This window comes from Polyodon spathula, chromosome 19 (genome assembly GCF_017654505.1).
Source record: "Polyodon spathula isolate WHYD16114869_AA chromosome 19, ASM1765450v1, whole genome shotgun sequence".
NCBI classification, from domain to species: domain Eukaryota; kingdom Metazoa; phylum Chordata; class Actinopteri; order Acipenseriformes; family Polyodontidae; genus Polyodon; species Polyodon spathula.
Window position 1 is genome coordinate 30764761 of NC_054552.1, and position 19480 is coordinate 30784240.

The 19480-nt window shown below is 38.5% G+C and overlaps 3 protein-coding genes across 4 annotated transcripts; 2 read left to right on the plus strand and 1 right to left on the minus strand.

The window, feature by feature from the left end:
- The first annotated feature begins 462 nt into the window (after positions 1 to 462).
- Positions 463 to 10714, plus strand: LOC121294318 (lamin-L(III)-like). Of its 2 annotated transcripts, XM_041217914.1 has the most exons (12): positions 463 to 1255; positions 2856 to 3012; positions 3346 to 3471; positions 3745 to 3915; positions 5114 to 5239; positions 5565 to 5785; positions 6436 to 6640; positions 6772 to 6879; positions 7215 to 7334; positions 7447 to 7560; positions 8010 to 8080; positions 8780 to 10714. In XM_041217914.1, the coding sequence occupies exons 1-11, from the start codon at positions 873 to 875 to the stop codon at positions 8046 to 8048; spliced, it is 1770 nt and encodes a 589-aa protein (XP_041073848.1). In that variant the 5' UTR covers positions 463 to 872; the 3' UTR covers positions 8049 to 8080; positions 8780 to 10714. The 2 variants fall into 2 exon arrangements, with proteins under 2 accessions (XP_041073848.1, XP_041073847.1); XM_041217913.1 differs by lacking the exon at positions 8010 to 8080.
- A 446-nt stretch (positions 10715 to 11160) lies between these two features.
- Positions 11161 to 13140, minus strand: LOC121294548 (E3 ubiquitin-protein ligase MARCHF3-like). The gene is made up of 4 exons (XM_041218334.1): positions 12962 to 13140; positions 12467 to 12671; positions 11763 to 11969; positions 11161 to 11590 (listed from the first exon to the last, which is right to left on the minus strand). Exons 1-4 carry the CDS (start codon positions 13138 to 13140, stop codon positions 11429 to 11431), a joined length of 753 nt encoding a protein of 250 aa, XP_041074268.1. The 3' UTR covers positions 11161 to 11428.
- Positions 13141 to 18038: 4898 nt separating this feature from the next.
- LOC121294549 (gap junction delta-2 protein-like) lies at positions 18039 to 19202 on the plus strand. Its single transcript, XM_041218335.1, has one exon. It carries the CDS (start codon positions 18039 to 18041, stop codon positions 19200 to 19202), a length of 1164 nt encoding a protein of 387 aa, XP_041074269.1.
- The last annotated feature ends 278 nt before the right edge of the window (positions 19203 to 19480 follow it).

Below are 19480 nucleotides of genomic sequence, written 5' to 3' on the forward strand. Positions count from 1 at the left end.
ACACCTGGATAACCTTTCACCCTCCTATTGGGTTTCAGAAGGACAAAGGCGTTCTAATAGAAATAAGTATGCTCTTGAGTGACGATTAACTCCAAATGGAGTTGCAAAAGACCCTTGGAAGTATTACGCATTTGAAGAAAACAGCCTTTGATACAGTAATGTGACGGTGGTCTCATGCACTGTTCTCTGTTTGTTTCTTCAAGTGGCAAAGGGTCAACACAGAAAAACTGTAGAAATAACTGTATATGCATGTTGGAGATGGAATGCACATTTAAAAAAAAAAAAAACATATAGAAAACATTACAGCATTACAGAAAGCTAACAAATTGGAAGTCTGATGGATCAGTGCTCACAGAGACCAAAATATATAAACTTACGTAGCGAGCGCTTGAACATGCCCTGTAATTGTCAATGCGCTCCATCCGTGATCAGGACCAGTCATGTGATATCTCAGCCGAATCGTTTCTCACCAGCTGGTTCAGAGGGGGGAGTGCATCGTCTGTTGTATTGTGAGAGGGGTTTAAAATAAAGAAAAATTATTGTCAGTTTAGGAAATTAAAAACGTATTGCTTCAAATTGTACGCGTTTTGGAATTTGTGCAATACGTTTTATTTCGTGTGTGTGTTGTTAGTGTTTTAATTAGGTACCGGCAGCTGTTAAACTTCAAGAAACAGCTGTTATTCTTGGCAATTTGTAGGAATTCGGTGCGGCAGCAAGGCTTCCGCTTAAGAAATTAAATAAATGACGTGATCATTTATTTTAAAAAATCAATTTAAAACCTGTGCGGGGGAAATAACTGATATTCATAATTAACTACCCTTCCTTGCGTAAACGGGCTCGTATTTGTGGCAGGATAATCGCTTCGTTTTTCAATGGCTTCCATGCCTACCTCGACTCCGGCCACCTCAGGCCGGAGCACTCGGAGGAGCACCGTTGGCGTGTCCCCGGCAGGATCCAGCGCTAGCCCGACTCGCCTGAGCCGTCTCCGGGAGAAAGAAGAATTGAGGCAGCTGAATGACCGCCTGGCGAATTACATTGAGCGAGTCCGCTTGCTAGAGACGGACAAAGCATCTCTGCAGCTGCTGCTTGAGGACAGGGAGCAGTCCTCGTCCCGGGAGTTGGGAACGATGCGGCTGCTCTATGAAACAGAGCTCGCAGACGCGAGGAAACTGCTGGACAACACGGCTAACGAGAGAGCTAGGCTTCAACTTCAATTTAGCAAAGTCACAGAGGACCACCGACAACTACAGATAAGGTACACGTTAAATAGGCTTTATGTATTTATTGTTCACTGTACAACAGGTGCACATGGCTAGGATAATCATTGCATTTTAGATTGTAGAACGAAATGCAGGCCTCGTTAATGTAACAGTATTGTAATACATGTTTTCAGTTATTTACAGATACAATTAAACTAACTTTTTTTTTTTCCTAAGTGAAAGCCGAATTGGATCACACGATGAAATAAATATACCTTTACTACAACACTTAAAAAAAAAAAAAGTGTTGTTTTTGCTGTAATAGTATATTTGATATACTATTTTTTTAACAAAATATCTGGCGCATATACTGCCTTCATAAAAGGTACCAATTCGAGAACTGGGTCAATAGCCGCTTGTGGTTTTATTGTAAGCCATATTCTGTAGGTAAAAGCTCAGAGCACCACCCTTGCGCATGTGCAGCAAAAAGCTACTTAAAATATCCTCGAAGATTCTATTTTGGTGAAATGCAGTTTATAATGTGAGTTGTTCCTTGGCATTGAAATCCCCACTGCTGAGCGTATGTGGGTGTCCATGAATAGCTGAGAATATGTATCCTATTTCTGGGTCAGGCTTCTTATCTGTGATTTTAAATTGCTATGCGTTAATCAATCATACCTTATTGGTCCCGAGTAACAACAATAAACTGTTTGGTTCTGATCACTTCAGTGCATTTGAGGATGGGTTCATTTGAACTGGTATTACAATATTACTGGCCTTTTTTTGTTTCAAAGTGACGCTTGCCAAAAGCCTTTTCTTTATGGCTGTCCAGGACCTATTCTTGGGACACATTTAGGCAAGGCTGGTATGTTAAGTAGCTGTAGATATTTGGCGGTGTTACCATAGTTATCTACTACAGCAAGATAAGAATTTTATACTACTACTTTCCAACAACCCACACCAATGATGCTTACAGCATGCCTTTCTTTAATATTACACAATTCAAAATTACAGTGTGTTGCCAAGTAAGCCGTGGGGTCTAGGTTTCAAAAACGAAAGTGAAGGTCTGTCTTTATACAGTGGCCTGTTTCATTGGGGTTGTAAAGTAGTCTGTACAATTCTCCTGGTGGTCAGCACCACAGGTCAGTGAGGCCTGTGTTCTGTTCTAAAGTGGGTCACATTCTGCAGTTATGAAGGCTTTTCCTTTTACAGTGCAATCTACTGCACATGTGTGCTACAGTAGCGATTCAGAGGGGCACAGTGATGAAAACTAGTTTTAAAGACTATAGAATAAATGCTAGGCTAGTACTTAATTGTGTGGCAACACAAATAACTGCAATGTCAACTTGAAATGCAAATATTACTATAGGCTACCAGTCCTCCATTGGGCTAGTACATGATATATATATATATATATATATATATATATATATATATGGTGTGTGTGTGTGTGTGTGTGTGTGTATATTTGTATGTATATCCTTTGATCTACCTTACTCATTTTCAATGGGGTCCTGGCGAGGTGGTGAAGGAGTTTCACTGGATTGCACAAAATGTTCTGTGCATTTCTTGGTTTCATTTATGTTGAAACTAGCTCTTTTTATTAACTTTGTTAAACAAAGTTCCAGGCTTTACCAACGGGCCTTTTGTTTTCAGGTACAATAAAAAGGAGACTGACTTGGCTGCTGCTGTGGGCCGCTTGAGAAATCTTGAAGCTCTATTGAACTCCAAAGAGGCAGAATTGGCAAATTTACTGGCTGAAAACAGACGTCTAGAAAGAGAACTTTTTGATTTCAAGGCTCAGACTGCCAATGTAAGATTTGCTCATTTTCTATTTCTATTTTTTTAAATCTGTATATCTGTGTTTGGTGTAAAATAATTTTTTAAAAATGAATAATGAAGTGCTTCACTGTTAATGTTTTATAATTTTCCATTTCATTTTCTTTTATTTGTTTAATATTGAATAAGCGCCTTGAGAAAGCAATGTTGTAAGATTTTACTGTGAAGATCAGGTTCCGGTTGATAAATAGAACCAGTTTGCTGAGTAACCAGTTAAACAGAAAAGCTTAAAGTATTTATAATCCTTTGAATTATGTCTAATTATTAAAAAAAAAAAATCCCTGACACTTGTGTTGTGTTTTTACAGCTTGAATCTGTGTTACATGATGTTAAGAAACAGCTCCAGGATGAAATGCTGCGAAGAGTTGACCTTGAAAACCAAATGCAGACACTACGGGAACAAATGGAGTTTCAGAAACACATCGATGACGAAGTATGTAGAAGGCAATGTTTTGACCTTTTGTGTTTTGAATATTATTCTATAAACTGCAGTCTTCTTAGACTCTGTAAAGCTGTCCGTAACCTTTGAAGACGCTGCCTTTAAAAGTGTTGTGATTGAATAATTATTTTCTTTTAGTATGTCTAAGTTAAGCCGCCTTGAGTGTTTAATAATTATGGATCATTTGGTTTAAAATAAGGACAGTAAAGCAGTATACTGTATCTTTGTAAAAATGTTTTTGCACATCACTCTCAATAATCTTTGTAGGAACTCCGGGAAACCAAAAGTCGTCTTGAAACTAGACTAGTTGAGATTGACGCTGGTCGGCAGAAGGAATTTGACAGCAAGCTTTCCGAGGCCATGCAACAGCTCCGAAGGGAACATGAAGGCCAAATCCATCAATATAAGGAGGAGCTAGAGAGAAACTTTATTGCCAAGGTAACAGTTCTCAGACTCCCAACAGACTTCTACAAAACTGTACCATCAACAGCCACATTTGCAAATTATGTCTCCTGTTATAGTTTGCTTTCTGACCTGAACATTCAAAAAAAAAAATATATATATATATAATAACTGTCAATAGGACCTAACTCCTGATTTTTAAATCAATTAACTATTGAATTATGGAATAGCAAGTGCATTAAGAATACAATAGTTTGGAAACCATGTTAAAATCAAAGAGCAGAAGTATACATTGGTCGAAGGAAATGCGTAGGTATAAATCACTTTGTTTTTTGTTGATATGGTGATAGACCACAGCCATTCATCTTGTATGACCCTTTTCATATTGTTCACTGTGATGCAGTTTAGGATGAAACAGCAGATCAGTAGAGGATTGTTAGAGCAGCAATGTACAGGTAGCCAAAAGAACGCAGGGCAAAACGTGGTAGAAGGGAAAGTGATAGAGGTGGTAGCAAACAAGATGGAAAACTTGGATGCACTTACAAAGGTACTGAAACATTTAAAGTAATGTAGTGGCAGAATGTTTAGATAGAAGCCTTCTCGAATGCGAAAATACATCACAAGGATGTCCTCTTCAGTAGTTTCTGCAACAGAAAAGGGTTGGTAGCATAAAATATGGTAACAGAGATGAGTTTCCATGGTAGTCAGTGCAATATACATCTCATTGTGAAGGCATGTGTTGATGTTGGTCAAAATAAATATACAAATGCTCCATATATGTAGAAACATCAATTTAAAATAAATGTATAACCTAGGTAGACCGTGGCTTCAGGGAATGTTTTGGTTACAGCAGACTGTTCGTCCCAGGAGGTTCCGAGTTTGTGGAATGTACCACTGTTCTAGGAAACGTGCTGCTAGGAAACAAAAAGAACACAGGTTTATCTCTGCACTGGGTCACCTCCGAACCTCTTGGGGTGAACATTCTGCTGTAACCAACACATTCCCTGATTCCAGGGTTCTTGCATTTCAGATTTGACCATCATCTACTGCACTGCATCCAGTTGAAGGATGTAGTATCTGAAGTAGAGCTTTGTTAAATCAGTTCGCGTACTTTTTAAACTTCAGTTCTCTTCTTTATTATTTGCAACTTTATGTACACCAGTTTAAACTATCCTTCTAGTTGTAGACTTCTCTGTCTGCTAGTCCTCATCACTGCTGCTGTTTGTGGTTTTAGCTGGAGAATGCACAACATGCTGCTGCTAAGAACAGTGATTTTGCCAGCTCTGCCAGGGAGGAGCTAATGGGGTCGAAAATGAGGGTTGAAACCTTGTCATCTCAGCTCAGCCACTATCAGGAACAGGTAATGTAATCCTACTCTTTTTTTTTTTTTTTTTTTTTTTTTAAAAAGCCAGCGATGGTCTCTAAAATGGGAACAGCTAAATAACCTGCCATATTCTTTCTTTTTTCCCTTTTATGCTTGTCCACGGTATATGAAATCTTGCACCATTTCTGGATCTGTTCTGTAGTTTAGTTGCAATACTCTTTGGTGTGCCCTAGATGGCAGGCTTGATCCATTTAATAACTGCTTGCACAGGGAATGTGCAAGCTAAGTTGCACAATATACTAGTACTCCGATACTCCACTAGACCCATGTATACAGTAGTCACTGATGTGCTTGTTCCTAGAATGCTGCCTTGGAGACCAAACTAAGGGAAGCTGAAGATGCACTGGACCGGGAGAGAGAGAGAAGCCATCGACGCTTAACTGAGAAAGACAGAGAGATGGCTGAAATGAGACAGCTAATGCAGACCCAGTTGGAAGAATATGAGCATCTTCTGGATGTGAAACTGGCTTTAGACATGGAGATCAATGCTTACAGGAAAATGCTGGAAGGAGAAGAACAGAGGTATGATGTACTACTGCTGCAACAGGCTTCACAAGGCACGAATTGAGTGGGTTTGTTTTCTTATCAGTAGTTTGTCCAATTCCTTTGGAGTAATTGAGTATTATAGTTGTGGCTATTTATTGAAAAATGTATTTTTATGTGCACTTGAGCTAACAGAGCACGTGCTGTTTTTTGGTAGTTTTTTTGTATGTTTGTTTCTAAGGAAGCTTGTAACTTTCTAACAACTTCATTGATTTAAAAATCTCTATGCTGCCTTTTACGCTGGTGTATCATCATATTAGAAAACATTAACATTTATAAGAATCTGAAAGGGTGAGGCAGGTGTTTTAAACAATATCCATAATGTTTTTGCTGGGACTGTGACCATAAGCATCCCAGGAAATGGAAAATGTATATTACTGATACTAATATTACAACCAGAAATATCTGCAAAATAATTCACAGGGGTTGAGGTGGGACCGTTAATACCGTATTTACATTCTGGAACAACCCTGTTAAAAGATCCTTTCCATTTCTTCTCTGTTCCTCACAGATTGACCACCAGTAAACATTACGTGTGTTATCAGTCGCCTTTTCCTGAGATACACTGTTAGTGTTGCAGGCTGGTTGTATTTCCATGTTTTAAATGACCCTGTTCTGCTGTGTTGCAGACTGAACCTGTCCCCGAGCCCTGCACAACGAACTGCCGTGTCTCGTACCCGAGCACTGCGGGGGAAGAAAAGAAAACTTGTAGAGACACAGAGTCAAGCCCCCAGCTACAAAATATCCCAGCATTCCTCCTCCACCGGACCTGTTTCTATTGATGAGCTAGACTTGGAAGGGAACTTTGTCAAGCTTAGAAACAACTCTGAGGAGGTGGGTAGGTTTTAAAGTAACTGTTTTTTCATGATCTAATATCAATGTGTGTGTGTGTGTGTATGTGTATGTGGAACATGTAGGGACACATTCATAGTAAGTACTTTTAAAAAGTGTTGTTATTTTTGCAGGACCAGCCTTTAGGTGGGTGGATTCTTAAAAGAAACCCTATGTCCGTGTCAGATGTTGCATATAAATTTCCTTCGAGGTTTGTGCTTCGAAGTGGACAGACGGTCACTGTAAGTAATATTGATAACTGGAGAAAATGCTTTATTCTGTAACTTAGTGAAGCCAGTCTAACTTGTGTTGTTGTTAATAATAATAAAAACATTTGCAGTTACACTACTGGACTATGCTTTTCAGTATCATTGCCTTAAAACGCCCTGCAGATCTACTATATGACTTCACTTGGTGTTGAAATTGAATAGTCGGGGGTTTCCTTTGTCACTATCATTTACGATTTTATGGACTGTTTTTGTTAGCTGTGAAAGTAAATACATTTCTTTTTAAAGGCTTTTTAAGACCACAGGCCAACACACCATATTATGACTTCTGTTTTATTTTATTTTTTCAGATTTGGGCATCAAGCACTGGGGTTAGCCCTAATCCTCCCAGTGATTTAGTCTGGAAGAGTGACACTACTTGGGGCACAGGGGATAATATAAGGATTGTCCTCATCAACAAAAATAAAGAGGTAGCGTAGAAATGAGTGAGGTTTTTTCTCTTTTAATCTTTATAGCTCTAATAATCTCCGGGTAGTGCATAGCAATGGCTCTGTCTGTTACCTTTTTGTTTTCTGGTGACAGGAGACTGCAGAGCGAACCCTGGTGCGAATACTGAGAGAGGCAGGGGGTGAATCTGAGGAGGAGGAGTATGATGAAGAGGATGTCACTGGAAGTGAGGTGCACCTACGACAACAGGTAATGTCAGACTCTCTATCCACTGTAGCATTTTGGGCAGAACAGATAATGTATTAAATTAACAATTTACGTTTATAGATTGTTTTCTTGCCAAAGCGAAGAAAGCCAAAAAGAGACATCGTATAAATATTTCTCTTAAATCTTATTCTTTATTTTTAATGCAATGCCAAAATAAATTAATAAAGAGAGAGCGAGAACTGTTAAGTGCTTGTTATTCAGCAGGCATTATTTATAGAAGCTGTGTCAGGTAAAGTTCAAAACCTGTTGTTTGTATGCAAAGACTCTATTAGAGCACATGCAAACCTTGGGTGTCCATTTTGGAGAACATAACATTTTGAACAGGACTATCACTTCTGCCTGTAAAGTACATGCAGTACTTCTCCATGGTTTAGGCAGAAACAGATGAAATTTTAATGTTCTTTTTTTTCATCATTTGCCTGGTATCTTAGCCAAAAAGAAGAAAAAAGAAATGTTGTTCCATCTCATGATTTTCCTCTGGTTGTATGAACCAACAAACTAGGTGAGGCAATGAAGGCAGCCCTGTGTGCTTCACCCTCTCCCGTGCTTGCTCAGCTTTTTATACTGATCGGCTTGCCACGTCTGCTTATTTGCTTGCTGTTTCTACCACTGAAAGCCTTTGATATACAGTATAATATTAATGCACTGCCCTAAACGTGAACACGTATTATAATTCCCTGGTAAAGTTGCAAGGTACATTGTCTGCTACATTAGTAAGTTAAACTTGCCTTGTACTATTTATGCAAAAGATCAGCTGGAAGGCTACCCTTGGATACAGTCCCAGCCAAGACATTGTCTGTATCACTGTTCTGTCGGATGGGGACCCATCCCACAGTAAATTCGATGCTGCATTCTTGTTTAAGATGCCCTTCACTAAGTATTTGATTGAATTCTCAAAGCTGAACATTTGGGGGCTGTAGGTTTTTCTGTGTTCCTTGGTGTATATTGCATTAACATTCTAGTAGTGGCTTCCCCTGCACTCGCAAGCCTCGGCCATTAGGGAAAGGTACTTTCCTTGTACATATGCATCCATGTTTTGTATGCTAAATGTCATTTGTAGCTTATGCATGGAAAACAGCTGTCTCGCTCCCAATATAATTGTGTATGTGCTGTACATTAAAACATGTTCTATAACCCCACTGTATTCACATGCATCAGTATGAATATTGTTTGTGAATGAATCTTGAATCTGTTTTTGCAGGGTCTTCATAGAGCTGATGACCCCAGCTGTTCTGTTATGTAGCAGCACAAGTGGTTGGTCTTGGAATCCCAATGAGAAGCCTCGAGTGTTTTTTTTTTTGTTTTTTTTTAATGAACTGGAATGTAAAGATGCTGTTATTGGAGTTGCACTTGTTTGTTTTGTTTTATATGGAAACTGGTATTTTTCTGTTGGGTATTCTTTGGGGTGAGGAGCAATGAGAACTGGACTGGTTGCAACACGATTAAATTGTTTGATTTATTCTGTTTCTCTCACATCAGAAGGTGCCTTTTCTTAACTGGGTATTAGAGATCTTCCATGAAGGTTAACATTTTAAGGAAAGAACTGGACCAGCCATAAAGACGCATGGCTGTCTCGTAATCCCAATACGTCAGAGGAAGCACATTGTGTTAAATCAGATTAAAATACAAGTCATGGTGTGCCTGTGCAGTAGCTCAACACATTAGTGTGTGACTGGGCTAATCTGCTGCGTCCGCTAAGATTTAATTTAAATAGCAACTTAACCTTGTTAGATGGGCATGCAAATGGATCAGAGATTCGTCAGGTCTTGGTTGAAAACGGCAGCTTTCACTCTTCTCCACAATGGGACTGTGGATTCATTGCCTCGGGCACTGCAGCACTAAAGCTATGTATTGTTTGGGAGCAGTATATGCAGAAGCTACACTGTAGCCCTACAGCTTAACTTATACCTACTGTTTCCAACAGAGGTCCCTGTAGAGCATTCTTAGAAGGGATAGGGGCACTAACTGTGAAATATAAATAAGGTCTGATGAAGGTATGTCTGGATTTCCATGTGATAGCTTGTGCCGTAATTTGGCAACTAGAAAAATCTATTCATAAATCTTCTTCAGCACAGCTTGCACACAGGTGTTTTGAAAGAAAAAAAATGTATGATTTCCCTGCTTCTACAGTATTCATTACATTTTCATGGTGCTATGACATTTGGTTTAATTGTTATGTCTGTGTTATAATTTCAGGATATTGGGTTATTAGAATTATTATAGCTTTGCATTATTGCTGGCTTTAAAGGAAATATAATCTTGCTCAATGCAAGAAGTGTTTTATGAGATGCGCTGTGTATTTCCGTTGAGCCCCTTAAATGCAGTCTGCTGCTGAGCTATTGTTGAATCTCACAGTTGGCACTTTAATAAATGACACTTATCGAACAGGTGAAAATCCTAACCCTTTTGTTTTTTGTTTCCGTTAAGCCAAAGAAAAATATATCAGTTTTTATACATTAATGTAAATTAAAATATGTGACACAGCTATTTATTGGGTCAGCGTGTGACTGGTAGTTCAAATTGCTGTCGCTGGGTAAAGTATATGTATTTATTAAACCCTTTTTTGACGAGTTCTTCACTCAATGTTTTGGTAGTTTGGAGTATTATTTTGCCTGTATGTTACTATTGGATACTATTTCTATTAATTGTTAACCTGTTACAAATACAAAACGTTTTTTGAGTGTTTTGAGTTGAAATGCTAGATATGTGGCTTTTTTTTTCTGGTTTTCAAAACTTGTAGGACACTGAATATGATGTAACTGCAAGTCATTTATTGTGAAGTCATATACACCACAGCGCGTTAACGGCCTTATTATAAATGGCCTTCTCTTCTGTCACAAGTATATTGCTTCACGGTGGTCCCTTTAGCACTGTAATTGCACACACTGCACTTACACATTTAACTTGCATCAGTTGCGTGGGAATGTTGAAAATGTAAAAGTCAAGGAAAATGGAGACGTGATACTGTCAGCACAAAGAGCACGCAGACGCTCTTAAGCTAACGTTGAATATTGCCTTTTGTGTGGGAAATCCCATTCTTGTCTATTTGGTTTGATCATTAAACCTGCACACTGTACCAAAATATACATTATTTTGTATTACTTTAAATAAAGTCTTTTTTATTGAAGAAAATACATTGCCCAATATTGTCTGTATTTATTGATTTGTTGAAATGCCTAAATATAAAATGTGCTTTTAAATACAGATTTTTCAAACCCACTGATATCTGGAATGGAATGTATCATTTTGAATAACCTCTCATGGTCTGAAAAGTATTAACGGGATGTTTGGTTAGGGAGTGAGTGGCCAGCACTCTTATTACAGTAAAAGACTGACACTAATATCTTCTTGCTGATTCCAATTAAATGGGATAATATTCAGATTCTGTCTCCCCTGCCTCAGATCCCCATGATAACTGAACAGGGTTGCAACAAAAATCAGCAGCTTTGAAGGATCTAAAAAAGAAAAAAAAAAAAGTCATTGAATTGAAAATTAACTGATTTTTTGTTTTTGGTTAGTTGCACAACCAAGCAATGCTTCCTTAGTGGTTTGTTTTGTTCGTTTGTTTTTTGGGGGGTTTTTTTTGCCCACAATCAAAGGATGACTTTGAAATCCTAGAAAAGCTAACTGTTTTATATCCAAAATTTCAAAGGTCTTTTCATGTGAATGTTTTGAAATGTAAGAAAACAATATAATCCAGAAGACAACAAAACAGGACGCTTTCAAACTTTTAAAAATAATAATGACAAATAATTACAGTTGTGTTTTCAGAATTGAGCAGATTGGAGTGGAACAGATTGCGTTCCAATTCTGTAAATTCTCCCTGGAGCGAAAAAATAAGAATGTCCCGCTAAACCACGGTCTCCTTTGTTTTATCTTTGCTTGAGTTTTCAACAAGGAGCTGGTGTTGCTGACTGCAGGGTAATATTGCTGGTCGTGGAATGAGGAGCCGAACGTTTTGATTGGTCTTTTTCCACTCATTGAAGAGATGAATGTGATAGCGTAACGAGACCTGTCCAAAATAAATGCATTAAAAAAAGAACAAATGACATTGATTTGTATAAAATAAGTAATATGCATTGACCCTAATTCACAGTTCTTTCAATAGGGGCCGACATTGAAAATGTTTTAACATCAATCAATAAACAGTGTTTTAAGTATAAGTGAGCTGCATAATTACTTACAATTGTCCAGAACAGATAGATGGTGAATAGTGCAAGTGTCAGAACGATAAGTCCAATAGCTTCCATACTGTTGCTGTAGTAAAGGTCCATTGCCCCTTGGACACAGAGCCAGCCTGAGAGGCTTGCTAATGGAGTTATGAACATCAAGCAGATGGCATCTCCACACAGTGCTCTTCTCTGGTGCAGCATAGCTGGAGTCTCCAGCCACTGGAAAGTGAAAACATTTCATTTTAAACTTCTTTTTTTAAATTTGGGCTTTTTATGCTTAGACTGTGTATGTTATACAGACGGTATGTAACTTGCAAATAGAGAATCGAACCCTTAAAATGCGTGCCTCGTGATATGGTCGTGTAAATAATGTTTTTCAGCTTTGTACCATGCTGTGAACATCAATCTTTTGTTTTTAATTATGATTGGGCACAACAGAGATGCATGTAGGACCAGCTTGCATAAATTACAGATCAACAAAACATTGCAGTTCTGCAATTCACAGGTATCAATTTGTTTGACTATAATTTACTGTGCCTCTTTGTTTTGGGCTACATTATAATGCTGGCTCCAGTAAATAGAAGAGAACCCCGTACAGGGCAGTGTAGGATGCCCAAGCTCCCTACGTCTGGTTCCCCATCACATGTCATTCCTAAGCCAGTAGCGTTTCAGTCATACTGACAGTCACATTGTAATTGCTTTCCCACTTCTTTTACCTCACTGAGTGGCTTTGGCAGGCGTTCCAAGGCAAATTCAAAGCGGCACAGTTCACAGTGACTTGTGTTTGAGGCCGTCAGCCAGTGCTCCAGACAACCCCTGTGCACCATCGCCAGACTACCAGAGCACTCGCATGGAGACAGGAGATCCCCATTGTTACTGCCTTCGTGGCAAATCCTACAGAAGGGCTCCTCATTGCAAAGACTTGAGAGAAAGAAGAAAAAAAAAAAAAGCATGAGCAGAAATGTCCTAAACATATTAGCACTAGCTGAAGGGCTTGTTAAAACCCTGTACTGACTCACAGTAGAGCGCCATCCCACCTTGGTATAGCACATTGATGTTAGTGGTTTTTTTTGTGTCTTTCGAAAAATGTTAAGTTTGTTTTATTAGTTTTTTTTTTTTTTTTTTTTTTTTTAATTCAACGTACAATTGAACAAATAAACAGGATGTGAAGAACCTGGTTTGTTGGTTTTATCTGCTTTTATCCTACCAACCTGTAGGAGCTGAAGCTTGTAATAGCTGACTGGATAGGAGTTCCACAGTCTGGTACTTCCTGCACACAGTGGGCCGCTTGCAGGTCCTGCAAAGATGCAGCTGAGGGTTTTTCCTGCATGGTCGAGTCCACTGTTGGAAGTCTGCTTGACAAAACCCCATGAGTTTCCTCAGTGTCCATGGTAGTTACACAGGGTGCTATGCATTCCCTTTATTCAAAAAGTGTGATCATCCTAAAACACAGAGCGTATTCCTGCGGATTGGAGGAAACAAAGATAAAACTGTAATAAATGTACTTTTCTCTGTGGTAGCTTGGTTACTGGCTTGGTTAATATCCATGGAAACGATTCATTTGTAATCTTTTTATCCTGGTGATTAATGTCACTTGGTAACACTGTCATATTTTTTTTAAGTGTCTAGCAGCTAGCTTAGGAGTACGTGTGCTGTACATTCTACACTGCAGGTCTTTCTGTTACATGTTTTGGCTTGCTTAAAGACACACTGGTGTGTCATATTGTGTGTTGATTGTGTGACTAATGCCCACTGCAGGCTTGGCTGAGACCATCATTTCACTTATGACCCAAACTGGGTTGAGTTCCAGCCTGCCAGAGGAGAAAGATGGGGGAGTCAAGTGAAGTAGTGGATTATCCTGCTGTGACACCTCACTCCTCACTTTCACATGGAATAACACATCTATAAGATATAAACCAACACGGAATAGAAAACCATACTGAACCAGGCTTTACACAAAATAAACTCCCTGTCACACCTACAGCACTGATTAAAAACAGGTGCTGAAACACCAGTCTACTCCACTTACCTGTTTCACTTAGTATTATATCAGCTGTTTGAATTAAATTCATTGTAAAGATGCATACTTTATATAGAAGCTGAACGACAGGCTTCTTTTTACACACACAGTGGTATAATAACACATATTAACAAATGTGTTACTTAAAGCAAATAAATAAATACACACTAACATTGATAAAATGCAATGATATATTGAGTACTATATAGTGTGTTGTATTAGCACAATAGAAACATAAAGTATGAGAAATAAGTTAATATAATAGACAAAATAATAGGTTACTTTGCAAAATTAAAATAAATTACCATACTACATGCATCAGTAAAGAATTGAAGAATGAATGACATATTGAAGCAGCTTAGTTATTTCTACCCAAACCCAGTTTTCCAAAAGTGTCTCTAAATCATCACACTTGCAAAAGGTCAAATATTTAAAACCCATCAACTATTAAACAATGTGCATTAAAATAACTTAGTAAGTAAATAAATATCCCTATTAGACGGTTAAAAAAATAGGCAGTCCAGTTCTAAAGACATGTACTATGCTTGAGATGAAAATGTGACTGTAAGAGCAAAACAGCGTGCACATAAAAGTTTACTTAAAACCTTACCCTAAAGACGACTGCAGGAAGGTTGCATAGCCATGGTTAAAAACTTATAATAGATCCGCAAAAGCCCCAGAAAAAGTTGAGTCCTCCTCATACAGTAATCAGGGCTTGTTTCAGAAGGCACACTCAGCAGACTCTTTCTGTCTGTGCTCACCCTAAAGATTAGCGAGCGGCTGAAGGTCGGTGTGAGAATAGAGGAGGATTAGGTTGCAAAGTAGGCACAGACAAGACAAATGGAAATCCTTTTCACATCACTGCAAGTTACACCAAGGGCACCTACCAACTAAAGCACAATAATCCAGTTAGACGTTGCTATTGCAGGATCTCAGTTTGCCAGACGTTATGGTAATTTCTGGCTATTATTACAGATTGACGGATCTTATGGCTAGCCAGTTTCTAAAATCTCAACCTTGTTTTCTTCCACCTCACCTGACATTGGAGATATATCATTGTTCTTTACTTATTTATTTTGATTCCTGTATATATTTATAATACCAGAAGCTGACATGGGAGAAACAGTGTTAAAGTGCATATATACTGTACTGTACTACACAGGAAGAACAGCCCTGTCTGACATTAATAACATGTGCCGGTGCTTTGGAATGGAATTGACTTTTCCGAACCTAAGAGGTAAAATTTTTTCTAAATTGTTAATATTTTGAAATAAATCATTATATATATATATATATATATATATATATATATATATATATATATATATATATATATATTAAATTTACTATTATGCCAAAATGCCTGATGGTATATATATCATACTATGGATTTTGTCATACTACGTTTCTACGTTCTGTGTTTACCATAGTATCGAAAACAAGATTAGCATTAGACATCTTAAAAATGGTATCATACTATGGATATTGAGTACCGTTTCTAAGTTCTGTGTTCATCAAGTTTAACAATGCTAGGACTAGATTGCATAGCTTTATTCTAATGCATACTATACTTAATTTTCTGTATGAATTTCAATGTTTAAATTTCAGTGCGAAAATCTTTAAAGCAAAGACTGTTCAGGATTGTATTTCTTTGTTAGCTATACACACTGACAATAGTTAAGTGTAATACCAAATGCAATTTAGCACCTGTTACTGAAAACTATCAGTAATAGGATTTATTACTTTCAAGGGCAAGGAGCCACAACTACTGGAAAGAACACAAATTTTACAAGAAAACCACTCGGATTACTTTTGCAGTAAATTGTAGTGACATTCAGCACTGAGGTGTTTGTAGATAAAGAATACAGACTGTATTTCAGACTTCTTGAATTTCAGATGCATGGCTTTCACTTCTAGTTTAGTTTTGTTCATTAAATTCAATGACAGAAGCTCTGTGGTGGCGCGGATTTGTCTCTCAAAGTCAGCTTTTGTACCAACAATAAAAGACCTTCACTGATCATGCAATATGCTGAGTTCACAAGTGCCATTTACTTAGAGATGATTTCATTAAATAAAAACCATATACGTGGTATTCTGTCAATTCTATTATTTTAATAGGGAGAAATAGTGCGGGGAATGTAAACTATAGGAAACCTCCTGCCCCGTTATAGCCTGCTGTTCGGTTTCTGTATATGTTTTTTTTTTTTGTTTGTTTGGGTTTTTTTTTTGCATTTGTACTAATCCTATCTGCTATTCATTCACAAGCAGCTCCAAATAAATGAGGGAACGGGAATCATTGTAAATTCCATCATGAGCAGGGAGACAGAGAGGGTGAATAATTCCTTAGACACTTTGGTACTTGTTATAAAGAGCCCAGACTCTGCAGATTAACATATAGATAAAAACAAACTCCAAAAGAACCTCCCCTATTCCCAGTTCCAGACTCCTCTGAATCCCAGACGAGGTCACGTAGAGCAGACTTCCCAGGAGCAGGTTGATAATGAGCTTCAATGAAACCACCTTACCTACTCCAAAGGGCCCAGCACCACAGGCACACATAGCTCACATCAACATCCAGTGACCTTTTACATTAGTATATGTCCTTAACAAGTTAAGAAAAGAAGTAGACAGCTGGTAAGATTTGAATATGTGCATAATGCCTGCTGCCTGCACTGAAGTTGTTTCCAGCGTCAGTTCTATATTGGACCATTCTTGTTAGGTGCACAAGAGCAACAGCATTGTAACAGATTGCAGACTATCATTTGAACTGTTTTAAAAGCGGTGGATCTAAATCCTGCCATTCCAGCCCTAATAACCAATAGTGCTGGTACCCCCCTCTCACAGGGGTGATGATGTTAGATCATTAAAACAGACCCCTGTGTCTATGGGGGCTTTTTATTTTACACGGCCTAAAGGTTAATTCACTAAGAAAGAGTTCCTGCTGAGGGGGAAATCTTCCTGGAAGCCTCTGAGCAATAGAAACATAAAGAAACTCTCGCTCTCCTTTGTCTGGGCAGTTAGACTGGAGAAATCTATAGAGCGACAGCACCTCAGACCCTTAATCTGACGGGCATAATGAATCAAAAGGAGTAAAAGGGCATCTGTAAGAGCTATAGTCATGGCAAGGAGTTTACCATTAGGGCTACTTATGGTGGACGAAAGGAAAAGGATTCAAGCTTATTCAGCTGGCAAGCGAACAGCTTTCTGCATATCAGATAAAGGTTCTGTCTTTTATTTTGTAAGCCGACAGAACTGGTCCTGTTGTCTGACTGCTTTAAAGTCCAAAGAGAGTCTCTCAAAACAATGTCTCCGAAGCATTGATAATATATTTAGCCATGGTTTAGTGGTTTGCCCATCAGTGCCCTTAAAAGGGGTCAGACCAATGTATTTGGGTTGCATTCTGGCTGTCAAGTTAAGCTTTGTGAAGTAGCGAAGTGCAAGTGTTTTATCTTAAGTCTTTTGACATTTTGGGATAGCGGATGATCTTGTGCAAATGCACTTTCAGAATTTTGTTTTGGAGGAAATCCTCCAAATTATAAATTATTCTACTTCAGTACACGAATATATGCTTTGCAGGTGGGAATTCCAGGGCTGTGATTGCTGAGAAAACAAAGGACATGCAGAGATGATCAGATCTAACTGTTGGTATGCACAGGGAGCTGAGACGCACAACAGAGTAAAGTTTAGAAATCGCAGCATGGCACCAATTGGGGGTAGATAACCTAAGTGTCCGTTTTAAAGCAATGAGCAAAGCACTGTGCCATGTTCTAAATCTGCATATCAGAATACAACAAGTATGTATTTAAAAGTTATAGTAACATACTCTTTGTATTTACTTACCATTTCATTAGTACACAGTACAAATATGATAGTATTATTTTCATTTTTCCTTCTGCATTTTTACAAACAAGGGTTTTCAGGGCTTTTCTGATAGACAACCCAAAGTGGGTACCAAGTTCATATTTTTTATATTTGTTGCTGTGTGTTTAATGTAGCAGTGAATGAAATGATTTTCATTACACGAGAAAGATTTACAGATGCATCCCCTTTTAAAGGCAAAGCCTTTACATCTTCTAACAGTGTCATCTATAAAGAATTTTATCTCCAGGCGTTATCGTGTGTGCTCTAAAGTAGGAAGAGAGGTCTCTTAAATTGTTTTTGATGGAGTCTGAAGACGAGAGTGCTTACCATGTGACTTGTGTCAAGTGTTTTGCGGCAGTGCAGACTTACCTTATCTCTGAAGGAAAAAGGGATGGCTTGGAATAGTGATGGCACTACAGCTCCTGTGCCAGAGCTGTAACATGAAAACAGCTGTCCATAGCATCGCCAGAGCCAAAGTGAATCTATTTCAAGTTGTGTACTTGAAGAAAGTTTTGCGCAGAGACATGGCGGAGTGGACGCTACTGAAACGGCTGCTTGATGCAGTTCATCAGCACTCAACTATGATCGGGAGACTATGGCTTACTGTCATGGTTGTTTTTCGTCTGCTGATTGTGGCTGTGGCTACAGAAGATGTTTACACAGATGAGCAAGAGATGTTTGTTTGCAACACCATGCAGCCTGGATGCTCCAATATCTGCTATGATTCTTTCGCCCCTATTTCGCAGCCTCGTTTTTGGGTGTTCCAGATTATAATGGTATCCACACCTTCCCTCTGCTTTATCATTTACACCTGGCATAACCTGTCAAAACAGCCTGAAGGAGGAAATAATTTTTCCTGCGAATCTGAGAGACATCCAGGACATAGCTCTGCAGATATCACTGAAAGGACTGATTTCTGTGTAAATAAAAAAAGTAATAGCATTAAAAGAGCACGATCGAAAGGTTTCAGAGAAGGCAATAAAAAGACTGGGAGCCTTTTAAAATATTATGTCTTTCACGTGTGCTTCCGTGCAGCATTGGAAATGGGCTTTGTTTTCGCTCAGTGGGTTCTTTTTGGTTTCCAGGTTCCTTCACATTTTGCATGCACAGCATTTCCGTGCACCCAGACAGTTGACTGCTATGTTTCTCGGCCCACCGAGAAGACCATTTTCTTGCTTTTCATGTTTTCTGTCGGGGTCTTCTGCATCTGCCTAAACCTTATGGAGCTGAATCACTTGGGGTGGAAGAAGATCAAGGAGTCTTTACTTAAACAGGAGGTGTCACAGGCTGGCTATCAGGAAATAGAAAGCCAAGATGAAAATTCTATCAACTCTCTCAGGTTCAGGGAGGTCACGAGTACTACCTCACTTCCAACCTTAGAACTCGTTAAAGAAAACAACCAGCAATGGACCTGCATTGGACACTGCTCTCCTGTAAGTCAGGGAACAGGGAGTGTGTCGTTGCCTTACTCTGAAATACAGACGCAAGACAATCTTAGAGCTCCGTCCTTAAAGACCAAGATCGGTCAAAATAGAAGCTTGAAGCAGAAGAACGTAGAAGTCTGGATATGAAAAAAAATCCTGAACATGCTGAAAAATGTTCACTACTTAACAAAATTGTATACATAACAATGTCTTAATGTAACTGTTTTTCATACATACATACTACTAACATCAAGTGCTTATGCTCGATACAGTATCAACCAAGTTATTAGGTGTTGCTTCTTTAATCTTTCGTACCTTTGGATCAAAACAATGCATATTTGTGTAAAGTAAATAACCAAACTGGTGTTGTGGCTGCTAATTAACATATCAAGGACATTGATACTCAATAATAATGTTAATTCCAA